The 12,070-nt window shown below is 41.4% G+C and overlaps 1 protein-coding gene across 1 annotated transcript in view; it reads right to left on the reverse strand.

Moving 5' to 3' along the window:
* Window positions 1–12,070, reverse strand: part of PWP2 (PWP2 small subunit processome component) — a 360,035-nt gene that overhangs the window by 282,974 nt on the left and 64,991 nt on the right. The window contains exon 4 of the mRNA XM_033941702.1: window positions 8,550–8,649. Within this exon, the coding sequence (XP_033797593.1) occupies window positions 8,550–8,649 (100 nt within the window). The remainder of the gene's footprint in view (window positions 1–8,549; window positions 8,650–12,070) is intronic.

A 12,070-nucleotide genomic window follows, 5' to 3' on the forward strand; every position in this document is an offset into this window, starting at 1 on the left:
AACAACTGCCTTCTTAGACTCTCACTGGCTACCCATACAAGCACGAATTCAATTCAAATTCCACTGCCTAGTATTCACAGCGTTACACGGCTCTTCCCCCTCCTATCTAAACAACCGCTTAAACCAGATCTCCACCTCAAGATACAGAAGAACCTCGAACCCTTTCGCCTTCCCCCCACTCAAAGGCACACAACGCAAGAAAATGTTTGACAACCTTCTAGCAACACAAGCAGCAAAACTCAACCATTCCATCTCCAATCTGATGACAATATTAGACAACTTCAAAACATTCCGAAAAGAAATCAAAACCCTGCTTTTCAAAAAATTCATCCAAATATCTTAACCCCTCCTCTCTTACCTCCAGAAGACTCACCTACCTCCAGATAATTCTCCCCCAAATTACCCACCTAAACACCTTCCAAGTAAACAAACCTCAAAAATAGATTGTAATCTTACCCACTCTAACTGTATTCCATTTGTCTTTTTCACACAGTTCTGCACTGTCAGTTTAATATCCATCCCGTAAGTTCCCATAGGTTTCTATCCAGCTATCTCCCCTATGTTTAAAAAAAAAAAAAAATTTTATCTTCACTGGAAAATGTCCAGACAAATCTTTTGTAATCCGCCTTGAACTGCAAGGTATAGGCGGAATAGAAATCCGTAATGTAATGTAATGTATATCGCAAGGTCAATAACATGGAGGACTGCGAAGATCTCCAAAAAGATCTGACAACACTGGAAAAATGGGCCAAAAAGTGGCAAATGAGTTTCAACATAGGGAAATGCAAGGTCATGCATATAGGGGAAAAAAACCCGATGTTCACTTACAAAATGGGGGGATCAGCGCTAGGGGTGAGCGACCTTGAAAGAGACCTGGGAGTGATGGTAGACACAACATTGAAGGCGTTGGCGCAGTGTGCCATGGCCTCAAGGAAAGCAAACATAATGTTGGGTATCATTAAGAAGGGTATCACGACCAGGACAAAGGAAGTCATCCTGCCACTGTATCGTGCTATGGTGCGCCCGCACCTGGAGTATTATGTTCAGTTCTGGCCGCCGTACCTCAAGAAGGACATGGAGGTACTTGAGAGGGTCCAGAGAAGAGCAACTAAGCTAATAAAGGGCATGGAGGACCTCTCACATACTGACAGACTGAAAAAGCTAGGGCTTTTCTCCCTGGAAAAGCGGAGACTTAGAGGAGACATGATAGAAACCTTCAAGATCATGAAGGGCATAGAAAAAATAGACAGGGACAGATTTTTCAAATTAAGGGGATCAATAAGTACAAGGGGGCACTCAGAGAAATTGAAAGGGGAGAGGTTTAGAACAAACGCCAGGAAGTTCTTTTTCACACAGAGGGTGGTGGATACATGGAACGTGCTACCAGAGGATGTGATAAACAGGAGCACGCTACAGGGGTTCAAAGAAGCTTTGGATAGGTACTTGGAAGACAAAGGGATTGAGGGGTACAGATAAGAGTAAAGGTAGATTATAGGGATGGGATTAGAGGTAGGTTACAAAATTAATCAGGGACCACTGTTTAGGCACTAGGCCTGATGGGCCGCCGCGGGAGCGGACCGCTGAGCAAGATGGACCTCTGGTCTGACTCAGCGGGGGCAACTTTTTATGTTCTTATGTTCTTATCTGAGCTGGGCACCCGTGTAGGAGATTTGAAGACTCAGTTGGATGACCAGCGTACCGCACTTGCCCAAGTTGAGGGACGTTCTAAAGATTTATAGGTGCAACAAATTTATAGCTATGATAAATTGGAAGATTTAGAGAACAGGAGCCAGTGGAAACAATCTGAGGATCCAAGGAATACCAGAACCCGCACAATATATGGATTGTGAGCGGGTTGCTCTACAAATAGCATCTCTATTATTGGTTGATGGTCCAGAATCCGGATCCCTACTGGAGATCTCTATTGAGCGAGCTCAGCGAGCATTGGCGGCTCCTCGGGAGAATAAACCTCGAGATATTGTCTGCTTTAAGGATTTTAAGATCAAGGAGGCTATTGTGCGGAAGGCCAGATTGCTTGCTGTGCTTAAATGGGAGGATTTAGAATATGAAATCTACCAAGATCTGGCATTGTAGAGCAGAAATGAAGCCTCTACTTCGATATCTTGTGGAACAAAAAATTAAGTACCGCTGGCGCTACCCTTTTGCTTTACTATTTTATCTTGAGAGTTCTTTGCGCATTATGCAGTCTCTTTCAGGGGCTTCCCAAATCTTCCCAGAGGTTCAGTTTATGGAGACCTCCCCAACACCATTGGGTCGGGTGGCTGATGGATGCCTACGCTGGGCAGAACCTTCACAACCTAGTCGGGAGGGTGGTCATCTGAAATGCCAGTCACTTGACCAGGAGCAACGTTCTCTACCAGGCACTTGATGGGGATTAGTAACTGATTCTTTGATATCATTTCTTCTCTGCATTTGCAGCTTTCCCACTGTTTCAGTGGAGTGACTGTCTCCTATATTTAGGAGTGTTGTGCTGTTTGAGTTATTACGTTATTGGGTTGGATTTTTTGATGAACATGTGTGATTGAATCATGGGAGAGCAATGCTTTTGTACTTTGACCATAGTTGGTATTTTTTTGATGGTTGGGGGGATTACATGGGTGCACCTGTTGGGGGTGATCTTGTTTATGATTACTATGGGTGGGTAGGGGGTAGGGAAGTTAGGGAGGGGGAGATGGGGATTGCTTAGGGAACTGAGGGTTTTTGGTAAAATGTGTTGTAGGATTTTTGGGGGGATTATTGGTGACCTAAAATTATTAGCTATAAATGTGCGAGGGCTTAATGTTCCCATGAGGCGTCATCTCCTTTATAGGGAACTAGCCCGTCAGAGAGCCCAAATTGTGTTCTTGCAGGAGACCCATTTGCTATCTAAACATGAACGAGTATTAACGGTACTGCACCCACCTACCTAGATGACCGCCTAAACCGTAACCTTCCAACCAGAACAAGAAGAACACTGACATCATTCACATACCCACCACTCAAGGGTACTCACCGCAAAAAGCTCTACGATAGCCTCCTGGCAACACATGCCGCAAAACTCGAACCTCCCATCACCAGATTGTTAACCACAACATCAGACCTCAAGACATTCCGTAAAGAAATCAAAACACTGCTGTTCAAAAAGCATTTACAATCTACCTAACCTCCCTCACCCCATCCCCCAAGAAACCAAAACACTGCCGTCCAAAACATCTTCCGATGTTACTAAGTCTTTACTATCATTCTGTTATTAAGTCTCTATCCTCAAACTGTATTCTCTATTGTCATGTACCATCCTGGAAATGTCCAGTTCTCTTCTTATGTAATCCGCTTTGAACCGCAAGGTACAAGCGGAATAAAAAATCACTAATGTAATGTATTACAGCCCCCGGGATATTCGACCATTTATTTTGCTTCTAATCAACATCAACATAAAACTAAGGGAGTAGCCATTCTGTTTCATAGTAGCTAATAGGTTCAGATGGCTACTGAATTGAGGGATCCAGCAGGTCGTTATTTGCTTTTGGCGGTCACTATTGCTCATCAGAAATATACCCTTTGCAATTTATATGCTCCCAATGTAGGTGAAGGGGAATTCTTCAAAAAAACTTGATGAGATTTTATACCCTCACTAGTCTTTAAGCCCGTTACATTAACGGGTGCTAGAATATATGTATGTCTGTCTTTCTTTCTGTCTCACTCCCTGCCCTTGTGTCTTTCTTCTTTTATTTCTGTCTCCCTCCCTCCTATTATTTGTCTTTCTTTCTATTTATCTCTCTTTCTGCCCCCTATGCAGCATTTATCTCCCCTTGTCCACCTTCCTGTACGGTAGCCATATCAGCATTCCCTCCCCCTCCATTTCCTTGTGCATCAGCATTTCCCCCCTCCCTACTTCCCTGTGCAGCATTTTCCTCCCTCGGGCTAGAATATATGTGTGTGTGTCTGTCTTTATTTCTTTCTCTCTCTGTCTCCTTAGCCACTTTTTCCTGTCCATTCTCCCTTCTTTTTACCTCCCCTGTGTCCACGACCACCCCTTCACTGCTCCCTTTATCCAGCAACAGCCCTTCCCCCTTTGTTTTACCTCCCCCCTGTCCATCAGTACCTCTTCCTTCTCCCCCTGTCCAACAATAGGCATCCCTTCCTTTTTCCCCCTGTCCATCATCACCTCTTCCTGCTCCCTCTGTCCAGCAGTAGGCCTCCCTTTATTTTTTCCCCCTGTCCATCAGCATCTCTTCCTGCTCCCCCTGTCCAGCAGTAGGCATCCCTTAATTTTTTTCCCCCTGTCCATCAGCACCTCTTCCTGCTCCCCCTGTCCAGCATTAGGCCTCCCTTCATTTTTCCCCCCTGTCCACCACCACCTCTTCATTGCTCCCCTTATCCAGCAGCAGCCCTTCTCCCTTTGTTTTACTTCCCCCCCTGTCCATCAGCACCTCTTCTTGCTCCCCCTGTCCAACAATAGGCCTCCCTTCATTTCCCCCCCCTGTCCATCATCATCTCTTCCTGCTCCCCTTGTGCAGAGTTTTTTAATTAATCGGATAGAGTCATTGCGGCCCCCCCCCCCCCTTCACTTGTAAGTCGGCGATTCAAGAAGCCTGTGCAGCAGTCTTCACACGCTGCTTCGGGTCCTTCTACTGCGCTTATTTGCTCTGCCGCGTCTCTGATGACATCATCAGAGACGCGGCAGAGCAAATCAGGGCAGTAGAAGAGCCTGAAGCAGCGTGTGAAGACTGCTGCACAGGCTTCTTGAATCGCCGGGTAGGTATTCGGGTCAGCGGCAAGGGAAGGGGTGTGAGCGGCAAAGAACTCCTCTGGTCTGTTGCGGAGGGCGGCCCGGCTCGATTTATTGATTCGTTGGGGGGGGGGGGGAATGCGCTGTGTTGGGGGGAAGGGTAGGCAGACGCGGGGACCGTCCAGTTCAAGAGAGGAGCCGGGGGTGAGGAAGGCCGCCGCAGCTATGGAAATTTTTTTTTTTATTTGAAAGCCGCCGCCGGGGCCGCGCATGCGCAATTGTTTTTTTCGCTACAGCTCACGGAACACGTTTTTTTTAGTGCGCATGCGCGGCTTACCATTTTATTATATTAGATATAATTTGCTTTTAAAGCTGTGCAGTGCTCAGAACTTTTGACATAGAATTGTGAGCCATAAAGCTAATTTGTAAAGCAAGATGGCAAATTCTGCTGAACTGCTGGTTGAGAGGAGTGCTGCTGCTATGCTTGGAGAACTTGCGAGCAAATTAAGTTTTTAACTGGTTTGTGCATTATAAGAACATAAGAATTGCCGCTGCTGGGACAGACCAGCAATCCATCGCGCCCAGCAGTCTGCTCACGCAGCGGCACCCAGGTCAAAGACCTGTGCCCTAACTGAGACCAGCCCTACCTGCGTTCGTTCTGGTCCAGCAAGAACTTGTCCAATCTTGTCTTGAATCCCTGGAGGGTGTTTTCCCCTATAACAGACTCCGGAAGAGCATTCCAGCTCTCCATCACTCTCTGGGTGAAGAAGAACTTCCTTACGTTTGTACTGAATCTATCCCCTTTTAACTTTAGAGAGTACCCTCTCGTCCTCTCTACCTTGGAGAGGGGGAAAAACCTGTCTTTATCTACTGAATCTAATCCCTTCATTATCTTGAATGTTTAGATCATGTCCCCTCTCAGTCTCCTCTTTTCAAGGGAGAATAGGCCCAGCTTCTCTAATCTCTCACTGTACGGCAGCTCCTCCAACCCCTTAACCATTTTAGTTGCTCTTCTCTGGACCCTTTCGAGTAGTGCCATGTCCTTCTTCATGTACGGCGACCAGTGCTGGACGCTTTATTCCAGGTGAGGGCGTACCATGGCCTGGTACAGCGGCATAATAACCTTCTCCGATCTGTTCGTGATTCCCTTCTTAATTATTCCTAGCATTCTGTTCGCCCTTTTTTGCCGCCGCCGCACATTGTGCAGATGGCTTCATCGACTTGTCGACCAGTACTCCCAAGTCCCTTTCCTGGGGGTCTCTCCAAGTACCGCCCCGGACATCCTGTATTCATGCATGGGATTTTTGAAACCAACATGCATTACTTTACACTTATCCACGTTGAACCTCATTTGCCATGTTGCTGTCCATTTCTCGAGCATGGTTATGTCGTGTTGCAGATCTTCACAGTCCCCCTGCTATTCTGAATAACTTTGTATCGTCCGCAAATTTAATCACCTCACTCATCGTACCTATTTACAGATCATTTATGAATATGTTGAAGAGCACGGGTCCAAGCACCGAGCCCTGCAGCACCCCACTGGTGATGTTCTTCCAGTCCGAGTATTGTGCATTTACCCCCACTCTCTGTTTCCTATCCGCTAGCCAGTTTCTAATCCATGTGAGTAGTTCACCCTCTATTCCATGGCTCTCAATTTTCCGAAGAAGTCATTCATGCGGAACCTTGTCGAACGCCTTCTGAAAATCCAGATATATAATGTCGATCGGGTCACCCTTGTCTATCTGCCTGTTGACTCCCTCGAAGAAGTGCATCAGGTTCGTCAAGCAAGATCGTCCTTTGCTGAAGCCGTGCTGACTGGTCCTCATCAGATTGTGTCCATCAAGGTGATCAATGATGCAGTCTTTTATCAGCGCCTCTACAATCTTTCCTGGTACCGAGGTCAGACTCACTGGTCTGTAGTTTCCTGGATCTCCCCTTGAACCTTTTTTGAAGATTGGCGTAACATTCGCCACCTTCCAGTCTTCCGGAATCTTTCCCGATTTGATCGACAGATTGGCTATTAGTTGAAGTAGTTCAGCTATTGTCCCTTTCAGTTCATTATGATTTATGGAACAGAAAGTGATCCGTTTTTGATTTAAGGATTGCAATTTAGATTCTGGAGAAACCTAGATTCTATCAAACATATAACCAGAAAGCTGTGAAAATATTTTTTTTTTAGTGAGAATCAACTAACAAATCCAAAAAGATCTTAAAGGGAAAAGCCTCAGAACCCTGTTAGAGAGGAAGCCCTCTTCTAACTAGAAAGGGCAGGTAACCTCATAAGCATAAAAACCTAGATTCCCCTTTAGGTATGTCTCTCTTGAGTGTTTGTTATCTGTTTGAATTTCACACTGTTATACATACCCAAGCATGTTTGACTATGAAATAAAAGTTTATGATAGAAGTTATAGTTTAAGCTTTAAATGAAAACTGGTTATATATGGGGATCCTCTAAACCAATGGTCTCAAACTCGCGGCCCGGGCACCAGGTACTATTTTGAGGCCCTCAGTATGTTTATCATAATCACAAAAGTAAAATAAAACAGTTTCTTGATCATATGTCTCTTTAGCTATAAATTACAATATTATTAAGACTTAGCCAAAAGGAAATATTTATAAACTAAAGAGATTTTACCTCATGCAAAATTGTAATTTCTTTAATAAGACAATTAACTATTTTTTTCTGAGGCCCTCCAAGTACCTACAAATCCAAAATGTGGCTCTGCAAAGGGTTTTCAGTTTGAGACCACTGCTCTACACCCTTCTCACATTTGCTTGTTCTGCCTTTTTTATGGTTTTATGCATTTAAATAGTTTGTCTCATATTTAGTATGTCTGTTATTTATCTGGGATTGTATAAAATAACTACTAACCGACTAAAAATCATACAAAATACAGCTCTTCGTTTGATTTTTAATCTGAAAAAACACAATCATATCAGTATATATTATCAAAAGCTTCATTGGCTACCGTTTGAGGCTAGTGTTAATTAAATTTGGATGCATTTGTTTTAGGGCTCCTTTTACGTAGCCGCGCTATCGGTTTAACGTGCGTAATAGCGCGCGCTAAACTGCCGGCTGTGCTAGACGCTAACGCCAGCATTGAGCTGGCGTTAGTTCTAGCCATGTAGTGAGGATTTAGCACGCGCTTAAAAGCCACGTGTGCTAAAACCGCTAACGCGGCTTCGTAAAAGGAGCCCTTAAAGTTTTATTTGGCTTAGTACCGGCTTATCTTGTCTCTCATTTTAGTTTTTTTATTTCTAAGAAAAATATTCATAGATCTGGTTGGTTTTATTTTCCTTCTGCAAATGCATGTCGTTACAAAAATTTTGGGGATAGGACCTTAGCATTCCAAGCAGGATTAATAAATTCATGTTTGAATCTTCTCTTTTCTCCATTTCTTTCTTACTATCAGTTTCGAAAAGATCTTAAAACCCACTTATTTAAACAATATAATATACATTACTGATTTTCATATTATCACCTAGTTATAAATGTACATTTAATCTTTTTATCTATACTTATTTTAGTTTATATTGTGGTTTTTTATTCATTAGTTTTAATGCTTGTATTAGTTAGAATTTTATTATGTTTGATGTTATTATTATATTGTATGCTGAGTACCTATTGTGTAAACCGCTATGAACTGCTGTTAGGCAGTATATAAAAATAAATTATTATTATGGACTTTTATATGGTTTGTTTGCATTTATCAGTCTTCTGATTATTTGGTTTTAACTTGTTCATAACCTGACGCAGCCTGGTTATCTTTCTCTCTATATATACATTTATATACGGTAATCAGAAAGTGAAAGCTCTTACCTTCCATCTGGAGAGAAGGTGACACTGTGGACAGGTTTGTGAAAATGAAACTGATGCAAAACAGACTTACTCAGCAGACTGATCAACAAAGCAGCACCTTCTGCAACAGACACACAGACATAACATCCTTTATGCTGAGAGGCAATGACAACTTTCTCAGGAAACAGAATTATGAATAGATGGATCAGGAGAACATTCTGGAGGAACACCTCTTTGTAATGTTCCGTTTCAGTAAAAATAGACAGACAGTGTCTTAAACCTTAGCTTGGTATTCTTGCTCATAAGACATTGCATATTATTATATTTATGCAATATCACATAAGAAAAATGCCACAGAGAAAATCAATTCTGTGTACAGTATTAAAATTTATTCACAAAGTTCAGAAAAATGTATAAAGCTTAAACTGAGTAAGAGCTAGGATAACTAATTTAAACGAGTTTTAGAAGATTTCTCAACATAATTGGATTGGATTTATTACTGGGAGGGGTTTTCTGTAATTCTTTATTGATTTTCAATTCAAATACAAAGTGCAAAAAGTTTTACAAACAAGTAATACAATGAACAGCACTTACTTCCAATCAAATAATACAATACAAAATATATATTCCCCCCCCCCTCCTCTCTCCCATCCTCCCTGGATGTGTGTGAAAAACAAATAGGAATTAATGTCCCAATATTTCCGAATTCATTTTTTCATATCTATAACTGACACAAAAGGCTCCTTTTACAAAAGGCGCGCTAGCGATTTTAGCGCACGCGCTAGTCGCTACCGCCTCCTTTTAAGCAGGCGGTAATTTTTCGGCTAGCGCACACTATAGTGCGCACTAATCCTGTGCGTGCGTTAAAAACGCTAGCACACCTTTGTAAGAGGAGCCCAAAGTTTCCCACCAAAAGGAAAAATTTAGCCTGTCCCAGTACTTCCAATTCCTGGTGATCATTTGCATGGAACCCCTGTCATAATTATAAGAAGTCTGTTTTTATATCTATCTAATGGATTTTTAGCTTTCAACAATGTCCCACATATGACCACATCGTAAGACAATGGAATCGATGTTTCCAGTATCATATTAATTTGTCCCCATATTGATTTCCAAAAATTGAGTATCAAGGGACAATAAAACAGCAAATGATCCAGTGTCCCTACTTCAAGATGACAGTGCCAGCATCTGTTAGACTTAGAACTGTCCAACTTTTGTAAACGAACTGGGGTCTAAAAAATTCTATGTAATAAAAAGAACCAGGTTTGTCTCATAGATGCTGACGCTATATATCTCATCCTCCAAGTCCAAATTCGTGGCCATTGAATAGCAGAAATTTGCTGCTTTATCTCAATGCTCCAAATGTCTTTTAGGCTTGTTTTAGGTTTTTTTATTCAAATATTCGGATATTAATTTATACCACGTGGCGGCCTGATGCCCTTGCAAATCTGTCTGGAAACATAGGCCCGGCAAGCTATACTGATTTTTTTTAATTACGCCAATCAGGGAACCCCTTCTGAATGGCCTGTTTCAACTGCAACCATTTATAACCTTGAGACTTTGATATGCCGAATGATTGTTGCAGTTGTAATAAATTTAGCATTTTCCCATTTGAGATCACATCAGTACGTATGCCTGCCTGCAGCCAATGTTTCCAGAGGATTTTAGACTCGCCGATTTGTATTTTGGAGTTTAACCATAGAGACTGACACATAGACTGTTGTATTGGAGTAGGTGTTAAATTATTAATTTTTTTTTTAAATTTAATCATTTTCAAATTTACAATAAGTGTAACAATATATCCAAACAAATTAACAATAAATAACACTTAATAACATCAATGGTACAAATAATATGCTCTTATCTACCACCCTTCCTTATCATATAATCAATACCTTATACAGTATGTAACAATAAATTTACCCTCCCCCCCTCACAATCAAACTTGTAAATTTAAGGGAAAAAAAAAAATAAAATAAAATGTCATCTAATTGGTACAATACTTTGTAAATGGCTCCCACACATCCTGAAATTTCCTGAAAAAAAACGCGCTGTATTGCAATAAATCTTTCCATTTTATAAACATGACATAAGGAATTCCACCAGAAATTATAATTTAATCTACTCCAATTTTTCCAATTATACGTAATTTGTTGAATGGCAACCCCAATCATCATTATAAGTAATAATTTGTTGTTATTTGTAGAAATCTGACTTTTTGCTCTTATTGCCATACCAAATAGCACAGTATCATATGATAATGCCACTGGGTTATCTAATAAACAATTAATTTGGTCCCAAATTGATTTCCAGAAATTCATAATAAATGGACAATAGAATAATAAATGATCTAAAGTCCCTGCTTCGAGATGACAGTGCCAACATTTATTAGACTTAGAGCTATCCAATTTTTGTAATCGAACAGGGGTCCATAATGCTCTATGTAACAGAAAAAAGACAAGTTTGTCTCATAGATGCCGACACTGTACTTCTCATCCTCCAAGTCCAAATTCGTGGCCATTGAGAAGCAGTAATTTGGTGCTTAATCTCAATACTCCAAATGTCTCTCAGACCAGTGTTTAGTTTCTTTTTAATAAATCTAGTCAGCAATTTATACCACTGGGTGGCTTGGTGCCCCAAGAAGTCCGCCTGAAAGCATAAGAACTCCATACTAAAATGATTACTAAGGTTTTTCCATAAATTTTAATGTATTCCAGGTGGAAAAAAAGAATACTATTGTACTTATATATTCCAGGCAGCTTGATACTCAACATATGGCTCAGATGAAATGGGGACATGAGATTACTCTCTAATATCAGCCAAACTGGCAGATTCTCGATGAGTTCAGGAAGGATCCAATACATATCCTGATGCAAAATGAAGGCTTGATGATACCTATAAAAACTTGGAAAATTTACACCCCCCCCCTGTCGATTGTGACTTTTGCAAAGATACTAAGACTATTCTAGCAGTTTTACCCAGCCAAATCAATTTTGTAAGAATCCCATTTAATTTTTTATAAAAGGAACTTTAAAAATAAACCGGTAACATATTCATTTGGTAACAAACCACAGGCAAAATCATCATTTTGATGGTTTGGACTCTCCCTCACCAAGAAAGATGTAGTGGGTTCCAATGCTCACACATTTCTTTGACTTTCAGTAATAAAGATTTTTAATTTACTGTCATTGTGTCTTCCAAATTTTTTTGAATCATTATGCCCAAATATTTTATTCCCTCTTCCTTCCAAAGTAGAAGGAAGAAGGTGTTGATGCCCCTGTACAGGTCATTGGTGAGGCCCCACTTGGAGTATTGTGTTCAGTTTTGGAGACCGTATCTGGCGAAAGACGTAAGAAGACTTGAGGCGGTCCAGAGGAGGGCGACGAAAATGATAGGAGGCTTGCGCCAGAAGACGTATGAGGAGAGACTGGAAGCCCTGAATATGTATACCCTAGAGGAAAGGAGAGACAGGGGAGATATGATTCAGACGTTCAAATACTTAAAGGGTATTAACGTAGAACAAAATCTTTTCCAGAGAAAGG

The sequence above is a fragment of the Geotrypetes seraphini genome, chromosome 4, assembly GCF_902459505.1.
Source record: "Geotrypetes seraphini chromosome 4, aGeoSer1.1, whole genome shotgun sequence".
Classification (NCBI taxonomy): domain Eukaryota; kingdom Metazoa; phylum Chordata; class Amphibia; order Gymnophiona; family Dermophiidae; genus Geotrypetes; species Geotrypetes seraphini.